Below are 15,828 nucleotides of genomic sequence, written 5' to 3'. Positions count from 1 at the left end.
CTTTAACTACTTAACCATCTCCCCAGCCCTCTTCACTACTTTTGTGAGGAGACCTTCTCCCTACTTTATCACAAAAGACCATGATTTGAGGGCACTCTCCAGTTCTCTTTTTTCCCCACAATTAATATGTTCACCCTGCCCAACAGTCTACGTATTGCTGATTCATTTTCAGTATCCCCCAAAGATGTTCACATTCTAGTTCTTGGGAGCTAAGGACCTGTGACCTTATATAACATGACTTTATAGATATGATTAAGTTGAGGCTCCTGGGGAGCCTTCTTGCTGTGTCCTAAACATGGCAGAAGGCCTCAAATCTATGGCAATCTTCCTACCTCAATGTCCCAAGTACTAGGATCAAAAGCATGCACCACCATGCCCAGGTGTGATTTTTTTCCCTCCCTCCTTTCCTCCTTTCCTTCCTTCCTTGCTTTCTTTCAGGCAGGGCCTCATGCACCTCAGGCTGGTCCTGAATTCCCTACATAGCCAAAGATGACCTTGAATCCCTGATTGTCCTGCCACTACCTTCTTAGTGCTGGGATTATAGATGTCCACTACCCACACTTGGTTTAGACAGTGCTAGGGGATATACAGGGCCCAGTATATGCTTGACTGAGCTGAACCCCCAGCCCAAAGAGATGTTTTTTTTTCAGGCACTCCTACTAGTGACTTTGAGCAGAATGACATGGTCACAGAAGCCTGTGGTGCCTAGAGCTCTTGGTTTTTCTGAGAAAAAAAAAATTAAGTCTGTCCAAAGATCAAGCAATTGAACAGCAAGGTGATAAATAACCTTTGCCTTTCCATTTTTCCATTACCAACCCAGTATTTGTCATTCTGCCCCTTCTCTCATTTCCAAATGCACTCTTGTGGACACGCCCTGCATTTATCGCATGTCTCCATATATTTTTAGTTAATGTTTCATGAGAATATCTGTCAGTGGATTTTGTGTTTCTGACTACAGGGTTATCCTCAGGTTTCTGTGTATATGGATCCAGAGAAATGAAAGCATGAGAGATGTTATAGGAGGAGATAAGCACACAAAACTCTAAGAACCATGGATTCGTTTTTGAGTTGTTAGCATTTGCTGCACACATAAGTTCTCACAAGCAGACCTGAGCTCTGTTTAATTGTCTTCCTTGAAATGATAAATGTGTAATCTAAGAGACTGTTAGCCTAAATGAATAAAATAGTTTAAAAAAATAGGGCTGGATGGGCTGGTGGAATGGCTTAGCGGTTAAGGCGTTTGCCTGCAAAGCCAAAGAACCCAAGTTCAATTCTCCAAGACCCATATTAGCCAGATGCGCAAGGGGGCGCATATGTCTGGAGTTCGTTTGCAGTGGCTGGATGCCCTGCACGCCCATTCTCACTCTTTTTCTCTGTCAAATAAATAAATAAATAAAAATAAAATATTTTTTAAATAGGGCTGGAGAGATGGTTTAGCAGGTAAGGCACTTGCCAGAAAAGCCTAAGGACCCTGTTTAGATTCCCCAGTACCCACATAAGACAGATGCATATGATAGTGCGTGTGTCTGGAGTTTGTCTGCAGTGGCTAGAGGTCCTGGTGCACCCTTTCTTGCTTGCTTGCTTGCTTTCTTGCTTTATTTCTTTATTTATTTCTCTCTTTCTTTCTCTCTCTCTGTCTCTCTCTCAAATAAGTAAATAATTTTTTAAGAAAAACTGTTAACCAATATTACTTCAAAATCACTTCCCAGAATGTATACTATGTTTTTTACACACATACACATCATATATGGCACATGATATGAGTTATGTGGTATCTGTGTCAGGCTAGGGAGATGGCTCAGTGGATAAAGTTCTAGCTGGGCAAACATGAGTACCAAAATTCAGATCTCTAGAACACACATTAAAAAAAAAAAAAAAAGGAAACCAGGGAGATAGGAGAATTCCCCAGAAGCTCATGGGCCAGTTAGCCTGGCAAATGCAAAAGTGAAAAATGAGAGACCCATCAAGCTAGGTGGGGTGGTGCATGTGAGTTGAAGACCAGACTGAGCTAGAGTGAAAACTACCTCAAAAAAAAAACAAAAACAAAAACAAAAAAAGCCAAGCATGATGATACGTGCCTTTAATCCCAGCACTTGGGAGGCAGAGGTGGGAGGATCACTGTGAGTTTGAGGCCACCCTGAGACTACATAGTGAATTCCAGGTCAGCTTGAGCTACAGTGAAAACTACCTCAAAAAGAACCAAGAGCCAGGCATGGTGGCGCATGCCTTTAAATCCCAGCACTCAGGAGGCAGAGGTGAGAGGATCACCATGAGTTCTAGGCTACCCTGAGGATACACAGTGCATTCCAGGTCAGCCTGGACTACAGTGAAACTCTACCTCAAAAAAAAAAAATGAGACCCTGCCTCAGACAAGACGTAAGGCAAGGACACACCCAAGGGTGACCTCTCGCATCCACATGCACACCGACACATAGTCACAGACACACAGACACAGAACATGTTTTATGTCATAAAATCTACTGATATTAGAATTACATAATTACTAACTCATTTCAATATAGACTTATTAAATACAACTACAACCCCATCAATTTCAGCTTCCAGGTAATAATAATCTAAGCTGATAGATGCTATTTCAATAATTGGGAAGATTCAAATATGGGCTGTGATGACAACATTGTAGTTAATTAGGAGAATGTTCTTGACTTAGGAGATACCTAATGAAGTGTTTAGGGGTAAGCCAGTGTAAAACAGGACTTTTGGGGTGTCCTTGAGAGCGATGGAGCCTTATCTCAGCTCTTATGTGGGCTGTGACTCAGGAGCTAAGGCACCTGGCACTCATGGAGCTTCCACTGAGTCAGCGGCCTTCTCCGGTTCTGGTCTTATGAATTCAACGAATGCGAGTCACACACCATAGGAAGGTAAAGCACAGATTTTCGAAGTAGTTTATTACAGTTTGATAGAAAGGTAAGACTCCACGGCTGGAGAGATGGCTTAGTGGTTAAGGTGCTTGCCTATGAAGCCTAAGGACCCAGGTTTAATTCCCCAGAACCCACATAAGCCAGATTACTCATGGTGACACGTGTCTGGAGTTCATTTGCAGTGGCTGGTGGCCTTGGGGCTCCCATTCTCTCCCTCTCTCTTTCTCTCTCTCTCTCTGCCTCCCCCTTTCTCTCTTGCTCCCCCACCATATTAATAAGTAAATAAATAAAAGGATTTTACAAAGAAAGGCAAGACTCCTGTCTATAGGGACAGGAAGGAGTCTTCAGGAAGGAAGAGAACTAACTGGGTGACTTTTGTTTAGGATTTTTATGGAATGTGCCACAGGACCAGATTCACCAGTCTCTACGTGACAAAGTGCAGATTTCACAGTTTCTAGGGGAGGAAGACCCGGTTTCTCTACTATAGGGCTTTCCAGAAATCTTAGGCATCTGAGTTTCTGTGTTCTAGGAAGGGTGCCATCTTAATCTAGAAATCTTTCCTGGAGGGTGTAAGTTTTCAGGGAAGAAAAAAGATAAGGGAAACATCCAGGTTTCTATAAGCCTAGTGACATTTCCCGCTTCTAGTCAAGGAAAACAAAATCACGTTTGAGGATCTGTTACCCCGACTGCCTTGCTAGTTTCTGTCTCCTATCAAATGAAGCACTACAGCTTATTCTCAACTAGTTTGGTGGGGGAAAGTATTGGTCCACAGAAAGAGAAAGCTAATATGCAAGTGTTGGATATTAACAAATCTAGTCAAGGGGTATAATGTTGCTTGGTATAGTACTCATGCCACTTTTCTGTAGACTTAAAATATTTTTTAAGGTGGCACATGGCTTTAATCACAGCACTTGGGAGGCCAAGGGAGGAGGATTGCCATGAGTTCAAGGCCACCCTAAGACTACAGAGTGGATTCCAGGTCAGTCTGGGCTAAAGCAAAACCTTACCTTTAAAAACTGTGTGTGTGTGTGTGTGTGTGTGTGTATAAAATCTTACAACTGAAAACATAATCCAACCAATTGGCTAACAAATGAACTAAGTGGTGCACACTAGAGTCAAATAAACTGTAATAAAAACAATAAAATAAAAACATTTATAAGCCGGTCATGGTGGTGCACGCCTTTAATCCCAGCATTCGGGAGGCAGAAGTAGGAGGATTGCCATGAGTTGGAGGCCATCCTGAGACTACATAGTGAATTCCAGGTCACCCTGGGCTAGAGTGAGACCCTACCTCGAAAAACAAAAGAACAAAACAAAACCAAACCAAAAACATTTATAAGGCAGAAAAAACACATGGAATGATAAATGCTCAATGTTGGCTAGAAATTTTTTTTCTTTTCAAATATTTTTTTTTGGGGGGTTCAAGGTAGGGTCTCACTCTAGTCTGGACTGACCTGAAACTCACTATGTAGTCTCAGGGTGGCCTCGAACTCACGGTAATCCACCTACCTCTGCCTCCCAAGTGCTGGGATTAAAGGTGTGTGCCACCACGCCCGGCTCAAAATTTTTTATTAACAACTTCCACGATTATAAAAAAAAATCCCATGATAATACCCTCCCTCCCCCCACTTTCCCCTTTGAAACTCTTCTCCCCATCTCAGACTCTCTTTTCTTTTTATGTCATGATCTTTTCCTCCCATTATGCTGGTCTTGTGTAGGTAGTGTCAGGCACGGTAAGGTCATGGATATCCAGGCCACTTTGTGTCTGGGATGAGCACTTTGTAAGGAGTCCTACCCTTCCTTTGGCTCTTACATTCTTTCCGCCATCTCTTCTGGTGGGAAACTTTTAAACTCTATATAACATTTCACATTTGTTCACCAATGTAAAAAAGGCCCTGGAATTTCAGAGCTGACAAACATCTGGGAAAGTACAGTCCAATATTTCAAGCCTGAATTTGAGGTGACATAAGGCAGGTCGGAGAAAATTACACAAGTATGAAAGAGTACAAGTGTTTAAGAGCTGCTAAGTACTTCTGAAGTCAATCTGGAGCCCCTTCCTGTGAGTTACATTCAGCATTAGATCAATGTCCCCTGGAAATGTCCTAGTTATTGCATGAAACTCTATCCAGAACGAATCAATTTGTCTCCAATTTTAAATCCTGACAATTCCAAAATGTTTGAAGTATTTCCAATTGTCTAAGAGTTAGTCAAATATTTACAGTTTGGGAATGATTATAATATATATAGTAAATATATACTACATATTTTTATTTTTATTTATTTATTTGAGAGAGATAGACAGACAGAGAGAGAATGAGGCAAAGAGAGAGAGAGAATGGGCACACCAGGGCCTTCAGCCCTACAAATGAGCTCCAGATGCATGTGCGCCCTTGTGCATCTGGCTTACATGGGTCCTAAGGGATCGAGCCTCGAACCGGGGTCCTTAGGCTTCACAAGCAAGTGCTTAACTGCTAAGTCATCTCTCCAGTCCCTACTAAATATATTTTTGAGACAGGGTCTCACATAGCCCAGGCTATCCTCAAACTTACTATGTAGTCAAGGATGGATTTGAATTTGTGATCCTCCTGTCTCTACCTCCCAAATCCTGGGGTTATAGGTTTGTACCACCCATGCCCAGTTTTAACAAAACGTATTTAATAAGCAGGCGTGTAAACAACAAGTAATGAAAATGTTGAAAAACAGTCATGTTTCCATAACCTTACTTTCCCAAATACAAATCGACAAATGATTATGCATCTTCTTCCCGTGTCTTAACCCTGCTTCAGAAGCAACGCTTTATGCAATCATGTATTCAAGTATTTTAACATCTGAGGTAAACAAGGCACCAGTAAGGCTTCAAGAGCCATGCAGCAGGCTGGAGAGATGGCTTAATGGTTAAGGCACATGCTTGCAAAGCCTAAGGACCTAGGTTCAATTCTCTAGGTCCCACATAAGCCAGATGCACATGGTGGCACATGTGTCTGGAGTTTGTTTGCAGTGGCTGGAAGCCCTGGTGCGCCCACTCTCCCTTTCTCTCTGACTGTAATAAATAAGTAAAAATCTTTTTAAAAAGGGGGGGGGGCAGAGCCAGGTGTGGTGGTGCATGCCTTTAATCCCAGCATTTGGGAGGCAGAGGTAGGAGGATTGCAGAGAGTTCAAGGCCACCCTGAGACTACATAGTGAATTCCAGGTCAGCCTGAGCCAGGGTGAGATCCTACCTCGAAAAATTAAAAAAATTTTTAAAAAAGCCATGCTGCATTTTTCTGTGCATTCATGTATTTTTGTGGTTGTTGTTGGTCTTGATGTTTTGTTGCATTTTTTATTTTATTCATAACTGGGCACTGAACCCAGGGCCTTGCAATTGCTAGGCAAACACTCTAGCTCCCTCAAACTCACAGCAATCCTCCTGCCTTTGCCTCCCGAGTGCTGGGATTAAAGGAGTGTGCCACCTCATACAGCTTCATACTGCATTTCTGAAAAAAACCATAACACTATCTCTCTATTTTGTTCTCGATAGAAAGCAAATTATATTTTCATGATAAATATGCAATTACACTGAAAACAGCCCTCCATATCTGAACTTTCAGAAACATGGATAGTGAGCAAATATCCTAATTTTATATTGGAGGAAAAAATTAAGGGAGGAAAAAAAAATCCAGGGGCTCTTGGGACTCTGAACCATTAAGCAACTGTTGAGATGACCCTTTATTGGATCTTGCCCTTAATTAAGTCTTAAGCTTGAATTTCAAAAAACCATTAATAATTACCCTTAAATGGTAAACAAAAGGGAAATTGCATAATCAAGGTGGTGCATGTCTGTAAAGACTATAAAAGTCACAGGCGCCTTCTCAGTTCTCCATGTGCCTGTTTGATTCATCAAGTGGCTACATCGTCAGGTGACAAGGTCAGTGTGATCTTACTTCCTTCTGCTTGCAGTTAACACTTTGTTTCCTTTTAGAATGGCATGGAAGAGATGGGCTGGAGACAAAGTGGGTGTGTGCTATCTAAAGCTAATGCCAGTAACTCAGAGGCTAGAAACTGTGCTCAGGTATTCTTCAAGCTGCATCCTACAGAGTACGAACCAAATGCATGAAAAGCAAATGCTATGAATTGCTAATGAAGATGTTTATCTCCAGGGACTATTTCCTAAGGGATATACTCTAAGAAGACATATTTAATGTACAAAGATGATTTTAATTTTTTGAAGGTGGGGGATTTTTCAAGGTAGGTTCTCACTATAGCCCAGGATGACCTGAAATGCACTTTGTAGTTTCAGGCTGGCCTGAATTCACAGCAATCCTCCGTTCTTGGCTTCCTGAGTGCTGAAATTAAAGGCGTGCACTGGGCTGCAGGGATGGCTTAGTGGTAAAGGTGTTTACCTGCACAGCCAAAGGACCCAGGTTTGATTCCCCAGAGCCCACGTTAGCCAGATGTACAAGGGGGCACACACATCTGGAGGCCCTGGCACACCCATTCTCTCACTCTCCCTTTCTCTATCAAATAAATATGTTTTTTTAATCCCAGTACTCAGCAGGCAGAGGTAGGAGAATCGCTGTGAGTTTGAGGCCATCCTAAGAGTCCATAGTAAAAGGTCAGCCTGGCGAGAAAAACCAAAACTCAAAAAACCAAAAAAAAAAAAAAAAAAAAAAAAGGCATGCACCACCATGCCCTGCTTCTTTTTCTTGTTGTTTATTTTTTGCTTTTGTTTTTCAAGGTAGGGTCTCACTCTGGCCCAGGTTGACCTGGAACTCAGTATGTAGTCTCAGGGTGGCCTCAAACTCATGGTGCTCCTCTTACCTCTGCCTCCCGAGTGCTGGGATTAAAGACGTGCGCCACCATGCCCGGCTTCTTCTTTTTTTTTTTTTTTTTTGGAGACACAGTCTCCCACTGTTGCCCAAGATGGCCTTGAACTCTCTATAATCCTCTTGTCTCCATCTCTAAAATGCTGGGATCACATATGTGAGCCACACTGTCCAGCAAATGACTCTTTAATTTTTTTTTTTTTATTTCTTTCAGTGCTAGGAATAGAACCAGAATGGACCTTGTACATGCTAGGCAACCACTGAGCTTACATCCCCAGGCCTAAGATGATATTTTTTACTTTTTGAAATTATTTTCTTTATTTTTATCATTTTTGTACATGTATAAAATGTGCATCATACTCTCCCCCTTCATTTTTTTTTTATTTTTAGCCTCATTGCTAGTAGTTGTTTTTTTTTTTCAAATTTATTTACTTATTTGAGAGAATGAGTACATCATAACCTCTTGCTACTGCAAATGAACTCCAGACTCATGCACCACCTTGTGGATCTAGCTTTACATGGGTAATGGAGAATTAAACCCAGACCATCAGGCACCTTTAACTGATGATCTATCTCCCCAACCCTGATTCTTTTTTTTTGGGGGGGTGAATTTTCAAGGTAGAATCTCCCTTTAGCTCATGCTGACCTGGAATTCACTACATAGTCTCAGGGTAGGCTTGAACTCATGGCAATCCTTCTACCTCTGCCTAAGATTAAAGGTGTGCATCATCATGCCCAGCTCATTCTTATTTTTGAGATAGGGTCTCATGTAGCCCATAAGGATGACCTTGAACTCTTTTTTATATATTTGTTTGTTTTGAGGTGGGGTCTCACTCTAGCTCAGGCTGACCTGGAATTATTACGTAGTCTCAGGGTCAGGTGGCCTCGAACTCACAGCGATCCTCCTACCTCTGCCTCCTTAGTGCTAGGATTAAAGGTGTGCACTATCACGCTTGGCTTGACCTTGAACCCTTAATCCTCCTGCCTCCACCTCTTTCTTGCCTACTGGGATCATAAACACTTGGTTTATTCAATACTAGGGATTGAACCTGGGGCCTCATGTATGCTAGGCAAGCTCTCTGCCACTGAGCTGCAACTCAATCTCCTAAAGTGGTTATTTTTAATATTTTATTTATGTCCTTATTTGAGAGAGCGAGAAAAGGCACATCAGGGCCTCCAAACACGACAACTGAACTCCAGACACATGTGCAACCTTGTGCATTTGGCTTTATGTGGATACTGGAGAATTGAACCTAATAGGTCCTTTGGCTTTGCTGGCAAGTGCCTTAACCACTAAGCCATCTCTCCAACCATAAGATGATAATTTTTAAAACATATGGGGAATTACTAGTACTGACTCCACCTACATCTCTTCTCTTCCCCTCCCTTTTCTTTATTCTCCCTCCCCTTTGTGTCTCTCTCTCTCTCTCTCTCTCTCTCTCTCTCTCTCTCTCTCTCTCACACACACACACACACACACACACACGACCAAACAGCACTAAAATCCTGTTGACAGCACTTGGCATCAGGCTCCACTTAAACTTTTTGATAAATCCATCTTTCTCTGAATTTACAGGAAACCAGAATGAGCACTAAAAAGTCTCCTGAAGAACTGAAAACAATTTTTCAAAAATATGCAGCCAAAGAAGGTGATCCAGACCAGCTGTCAAAGGACGAGCTGAAGGCTCTGATCCAGGCGGAATTCCCCAGCCTGCTGACAGTGAGTACAGTGCCCCTGCTAAACCGCCTCTGGGGAACAGGCTGCCAAAGGGCTCAGGAATAGCCAGAGGGAGGGGGACAAAGGTAAGCTTCTTCCCCTCAAGTCAGGCCACTTCAGGAGCAATTACAGAAAACCAGTCCTAGCAAATGGGAACAGAGAAGATTACTTGTTTTGGCTAAGCTCCACCTGCAAGCCCCACAAACATGCGAAGGCCTGAAAGCCTGGATTCAGCATCTCTCTTCCTGGGCAAAAGAAAAATAATTAAAGGTGGCCTTGCACGGGCTCCGTTTTCACATGGAAGATCTCTCCATGAGAATGCCACTTCCCTAATAGGGTGTTAAAACACAGCTTTATGCTGACAGATCTACATATTTCCAAAGCCTTTATGTTTTGAGTTACTTGTTTTAAATTTGTGTCAGCTTGGGCAACCTCAGACTTCCTCAACAACTTTCAGGAAAGGGCTCAGTTTCTTTGGCCATTAAGTTTTATATCAAAATTATCCCAGAATTGGAATATGGTAGCACACACCTGTAATTCCAGCACGTGGGAGGCTGAGACTAGTCAGGATTACATAAGACCCTTTCTCAAAAGAAAACAGAAAAAAGGAAAGGGGCTGGAGAAATGGCTTAGCAGTTAAGGCGCAAACCTGTGAAGCCTAAGGACCCAGGTTCTATTCTCCAGGTCCCATGTAAGCCAGATGTGTGCATGGTGGCACATGCATCTGGAGTTCCTTTGTAGAGGCTAGAGGCCCTGACATGCCCATTCTCTCTCTCTAATAAATAAATAAAAATAAAATCTTTAAAAAAAGGGAAAGCTGGGGAGATGGTTCAATGTAAAGTGCTTGTTTGCCACATAAGCATGAATACCTGAGTTCAGATCCCCACTATCCACATTAAAAACAACAACAACAAAACCACAGATGTAATAGTGTGTGCTTGCAATCTCAACACTAAGGAGGTGGAAACAGAAGTATCCCTAAGACTTGCTGACTAGTGCTACTCTAGATGAATGAGTCAGGTTTGGTAAGACTTTATCTTAGCCGGGTATGGTGGCACACGCCCTTGGGAGGCAGAGGTTTGGAGGATTGCCATGAGTTCGAGGCCAACCTGAGACTCCGTAGTGAATTCCAGGTCAGCCTGGGCTAGAGTGAGACCCTACCTCGAAACACCCACCAAAAAAAAAGGACTCTGCCTTACAAAAAAAAAAAAAAGCAAGGTGGGGCTGGAGTGATAGATGGCTTAGCAGTTAAGGAGCTTGCCTGCAAAGCCTAAGGACTACTGTTCGAATCTCCAGGTCACACATAAGCCCGATGCAATGATATAAGCACACAACGTCACACATGTGCACAAGGGGGCACACACATCTGGAGTTTGCAGTGGCTAAAGGCCCTGGCATGCCCATACCCCCACCTCTCTCTCTCTCTCTCTCTCTCCCTCCCTCCCTCCCTCCCTCCCTCCCTCCTCCCCTCAAAATAAGTAAAATATAATAAAATAACATAAGGTGGAAGAGTGGCAGGGGTAAGACAGCCGATGTTTACTCTGTACACAAACATGTATGCCCACACACAAACATGCAAACATACATGCATACCATGTAGACACACATAAATCCTACCCCAGATTTGGCAAAATTAAAATGTGTCCAGAGACAATAGGATGCAGAAAAAAGTTGACTGTCCTCACTCTAGTATACTTCCTTTTCCTTTGAAAAAAGTGTATCTGTGACACTTGTTAAGGGCTGTGGACATGGCTTAGGGGCACAAGCATATGGGGTTCATTTACAAGGAGAAGAGGCGCTGGCATGCCCATAATCATTCTCTCTCTCTCCCTCCCTCCCTCCCTCCCTCTCCCTCTCTCCCTCTCTCTCTCTCTCTCTCTCTCTCTATCTCTATCTCTATCTCTCTCTCTATCTCTCTCTCTCTCTCTCATACATAAAAATATTTTTAAAAAACAAGATAGTAAGGCAGACATTCCAGAAAAGCCATGGTGACAGGAGCAAGGATCTTGGCAATGGCATCTTGTGGTGGAATAGACAATGAACTTAGCTCTGACTCCTAGTACAGTCAAGGAGCATGTACAGTGAGTGAGTGGAAAACTACTTCGCATACACCAAGGATATGGGTTTCTGGCTAAAGTGACCTGACAGGATTCTTGCTAAATGCAGACCAGCCAGGGTAACAAGATCTCCAGGATGGTCAGATACCAAGGGTGAGGGATTTGCCCTAAACTGAGTTAGCAGATATCTTGTTTAAACTAGATTCAATAAGTACAGAGAATGTCAGGCCCAGTCAAGTAGAAGACTCAAAGAAGGCTAAGAAGAGTCTGTCACGTGGCAATTAAACATGATCTTCAAAATGGAAATGACTGGCCCAACATGGTAGTGCACACCAATAATTCCAGCATGTGAGAATTGAGGATGAAACCTGGACCTGGTACAAACTAAGCAAATATTCTTCCACTGAGATACAACCCCAATCCATAGGACTTCTGTTTTAATACTACAAAGGGGGGAAGGTCTGGAGAGATGGCTTTGTGGTTAGGATACTTACCTGCAAAGCCGAAGGACCCAGGTTCAATTCCCTAAGATCCACATAAGCCAGATGTACAAGGCAGTACATGTATCTGGAGTTTACAGTGGCCAAAAGCCCTGGAGCGCCCATTTTCTCCCTCTCCCTCTCCCTCTCTCTCTTTCTCTCTCTCTCTGAAATAAATACTTATTTTTAAAAAATAAAAAGTAGGGCTGGAAAGATGGCTTAGCGGTTAAGGCACTTGCCTGCAAAGCCTAAGGACCCAGGTTCAATTCCCCAGTACCCACATAAACCAGATGCACAAGGTGGCACATGTGTCTGCAGTTCTTTTGCAGTGCCTAGATGCCCTGGTGCAACCATTCTCTATCTATCTGCCTCTGTCTCTCAAATAAATAAATAAATAAAATATTTAAAAGTAATAATAATAAATAAAGAGCAAAAAAAGCTAAATACAATAATATTGTAAAGTGATAGTACCTTATCAGAACTGAAATATAAAATAACTATATGTGTGGCTGGGAATCAAACCCAAAACAGCATGGTTCTGTGTCCTGAAACAATGGTACTAAAGCTGGTTTTCCCATGGCTACCATGGGCAGCATGTGACTGAAAACCCAGGCTGCCTCCTGGAGCAAGGCCCAGTGCTGCTCGTTTCAGAGATCTATAATAGTATCTGACTTTATTTATTTATGTTTTGGTTTTTCGAGGTAGGGTCTCACTCTAGCCCAAGGTGACCTGGAATTCACTATGGAGTCTCAGGATGGCCTCAAACTCATAGCAATCCTCCTACCTCTACCTCCCGAGTGCTGGGATTAACTGACTTTATTTTATTTTTTATCTCCTCCCCTTTCCCATTCTTTTTGTCTAAAACCAGGGCTCAAGTACTCTAGATGACCTCTTTAAAGAACTGGACAAAAATGGTGATGGAGAAGTTAGTTTTGAAGAATTCCAAGTACTGGTACAAAACATACCACAATGAAAGAGCCATGGATGTGCTTGAATCCTTTGCAATTTCAATGATCTGGCTATGAGGTTCAAAGATTGTAAGATTGTTAATAAAGCAATTCTTAGACATGTCTTGGTTGTTGAGTACTGACTGGCACAATTTAGCAGCTTTTAAAGTATACTAAGCTGGGCATGGGAGCACATGCCTTTAGTCCCAGCACTTGGGAGGCAGAGGTAGGAGGATCACAGTGAATTCCAGGCTACCCTGAAATTATATAGTGGATTCCAGTCAGCCTGGGCTAGAGCCAGACCCTACCTCAAAAACAATAACAAAAAGTATCCTTAAGTCTAATTCAACTGACAGAACACACCTATAATCTCAGCATCTGAGAGGTGGAGACAAGAGGATTGATTTCCAGGTGAAACCTTGACTGAGTAGCAAGATCAAAGCCTGCCTGGGCTACATAAGAAATTGTGTCAAAAACAAAGAGGGGTTGGGAATGTAGCTCAGTTAGAAAATGCTAGGCTAGCATTCACAAAGCCCAGAATGGTAGCCTCAGTAACACACACACACACAAGCCCAAAATAATTCTATAATTTTGCCCAAGAACATAAAGATGGCATCAGGGACTTGTAAGAAATGCTAGAGCACCAAAGCAAGTTCCCCCACTTTATTTTTCCTCTAGAATAACTGCTCCTTTTTCACAGAACTGACATCATTTCCAGTTCCAACACTTATTTCACGCTGTTCAGAGACTAACAAGGAATACACTCCCAGAGCAGACACTTCAGGTCATCCCCCAGTGCTTGCTCTGCTTCCAGAATGAATGACCTTTGAGGAAACCGAAGGAACACAAAACCAAGTGGCACTCAGCTCATCACTGGGAGGGAGGCTACTGGCCTAAGGCCTTGGTCCCAGAAAACAGTATTCTAAGAAATGTTCAATACTCATTTTAAGCTCATTCTCTAAGACTCAAAGCGGTCATGCTTTTCTTTCTGGAGTTGATGTCAAAAAGCAATGGGGGCTGGAGGGATGGCTTAGCAGTTAAGGCACTTGCTTGCAAAGCCAAAGGACCCAGGGTCAATTCCCAGGACCCACGTGGGCCAGATGCACAAGGTGGCACATGCGTTTGGAGTTCGTTTGCAATGGCTGGAGGCCCTGGCATGCTTATTCTCTCTCTTTCTCTCTCTCTCTCTCTCTCTCTCTGTCTGCCTCTTTCCCTCTCTCGCTCTCAGTCTCTCAAATAAATAATAAAATATTTTTTTAAAAAAACCTATGGAGCCATTTGCACTTCAAAATGTAGAAAATTGTGTGGCATTGATGGCATAGTGATAAGCATAGCTGACTTTCAAAATGTTGGAAATGGCCAGGCGTGGTGGCGCACGCCTTTAGTCCTAGCACTGGGGAGGCAGAGATGGGAGGACAGCTGTGAATTCGAGGCCACCCTGAGACTACATAATGAATTCCAGGTCAGCCTGGGCTACAGCGAGACCCTACCTCAAAAAATCCAAGAAAAAAAAAATAATAATCAGCAGCAGGCTCACCTAACTGTGGAACATCCCTACACACTACACAACCAACTAGCCAGGCACGATGTGCCCACCTGTACAACACTGGCATTACTGGTATGGGAATAACCAATGCTCTCTGATTGGATCTGAGATCAGCTCCATGGGAAGAAATATATGGCTGGTATGAAAACCTAGTCTAGCTTATGGATGGAAAGGTTATAGACTCTAGGGAGAATGCTGTGCCCATCAAATTTCAAATTATCCTTTAGAGATTTTTTAAATATTTTATTTATTTATTTATTTATGAGAGAGAGAGAGAGAAAGGCAGAGAGAAAATGGCCACACCAGGGCTTCTAGCCACTACAAACTAACATTAGATATTTGTTAAACCTTTTTGTTGGTTTTTCTTTGTTTCTTGAAGCATGGTCTCATTCTAGGCCACAATGACATTGAATTTACTCTGTAGCCCAAGCTGGCGTCAAACCTCCTATCTGAGCATCCCAAGTGCTGGACCAAAAAGGTGTGAGCCACCACACCTGTTTTTTTTTAAACTTCTTTATTCACAAGTTTTATACAGATACATATGTATTTTGATCATAATCCCCTCCCAACGCCCTCTTTATCCCCCTTCCACTGAACCCCTTTTTAAAAATTTATTTATTTGAGAGCAACAGACAGAGAAAGAAAGAGGCAGATAGAGAGAGAGAATGGGCACGCCAGGGCCTCCAGCCACACTGCAAACAAACTCCAGATGCATGCGCCCTCTCGTGCATCTGGCTAATGTGGGTCCTGGGGAACCGAGCCTCAAACCAGAGTTCTTAGGCTTCACAGGCAAGCACTTAACCACTAAGCCATCTCTCCAGCCCTGAACCCCTTTTTCCCCAACTAGTCCCTCTTATTGTTTGATTTTTGGGGGGCCTTCCTCCACCATCCATGACAGAAATGTTGATGGGCTCAATATTGTGCAGGTAACCAAAACCACTGTGAGGTCATGAATTCAGCAGCCACTTTATATCTAGAAGACAGTGTTACCAAGCACTCTTCCCCATCCTCTGCCTCTTATATTCTCTCCCTCCCTCTTCTGCAATGTTCCCTCAGGGTTTGATAGAGATGTCTCACTAAATGGTGAGCACTCAAAAGTGACTTATTCTCAGCACTCTGGTAAGTTTTGAGTTTCCCTAGTAGTCACTGTGCACTGCAAAAAGAAGTTTCTCTGGGCTAGAAAGATGACTTAGTAGTTAAGGTGCTTGCCTGCAAAGCCTAACGACCCAGGTTCGATTCTCCAGTACCCATGTATGCCAGATGCACGAGGTGACACATGTGTCTCATTTGCATTTGGAGGCCCTGGCATGCCAATTCTTATTATGGCTATCTCTCTTCTCTCTATCTCTCTCTGCTTACAAATAAATAAATAAATAAATATTTAAAATGTAAAAAAAA

The 15,828-nt window shown here is 42.8% G+C and overlaps 2 protein-coding genes across 7 annotated transcripts in view; one reads left to right on the top strand and one right to left on the bottom strand.

Moving 5' to 3' along the window:
- Positions 1–15,828, bottom strand: part of Ctps2 (CTP synthase 2) — a 152,307-nt gene that overhangs the window by 67,064 nt on the left and 69,415 nt on the right. The gene's annotated exons all lie outside the window — the stretch shown is intronic.
- S100g (S100 calcium binding protein G) lies at positions 6,755–12,923 on the top strand. Its single transcript, XM_012950996.2, has 3 exons — positions 6,755–6,786; positions 9,261–9,404; positions 12,806–12,923. Exons 2-3 carry the CDS (start codon positions 9,270–9,272, stop codon positions 12,908–12,910), a joined length of 240 nt encoding a protein of 79 aa, XP_012806450.1. The 5' UTR covers positions 6,755–6,786; positions 9,261–9,269; the 3' UTR covers positions 12,911–12,923.

This window comes from Jaculus jaculus, chromosome X (assembly GCF_020740685.1).
Source record: "Jaculus jaculus isolate mJacJac1 chromosome X, mJacJac1.mat.Y.cur, whole genome shotgun sequence".
Taxonomy (NCBI): domain Eukaryota; kingdom Metazoa; phylum Chordata; class Mammalia; order Rodentia; family Dipodidae; genus Jaculus; species Jaculus jaculus.
The sequence above is the reverse complement of the archived record's forward strand: the minus strand, read 5'-3'. Positions and strand labels throughout refer to the sequence as shown.

Bases quoted from the DNA above. Each gene is read 5' to 3' on its own strand.
- S100g (XM_012950996.2), top strand. From the start codon at position 9,270: ATGAGCACTAAAAAGTCTCCTGAAGAACTGAAAACAATTTTTCAAAAA. The intron at 9,405-12,805 runs GTGAGTACAGTG...GTCTAAAACCAG, and splicing joins AATTCCCCAGCCTGCTGACA to GGCTCAAGTACTCTAGATGA.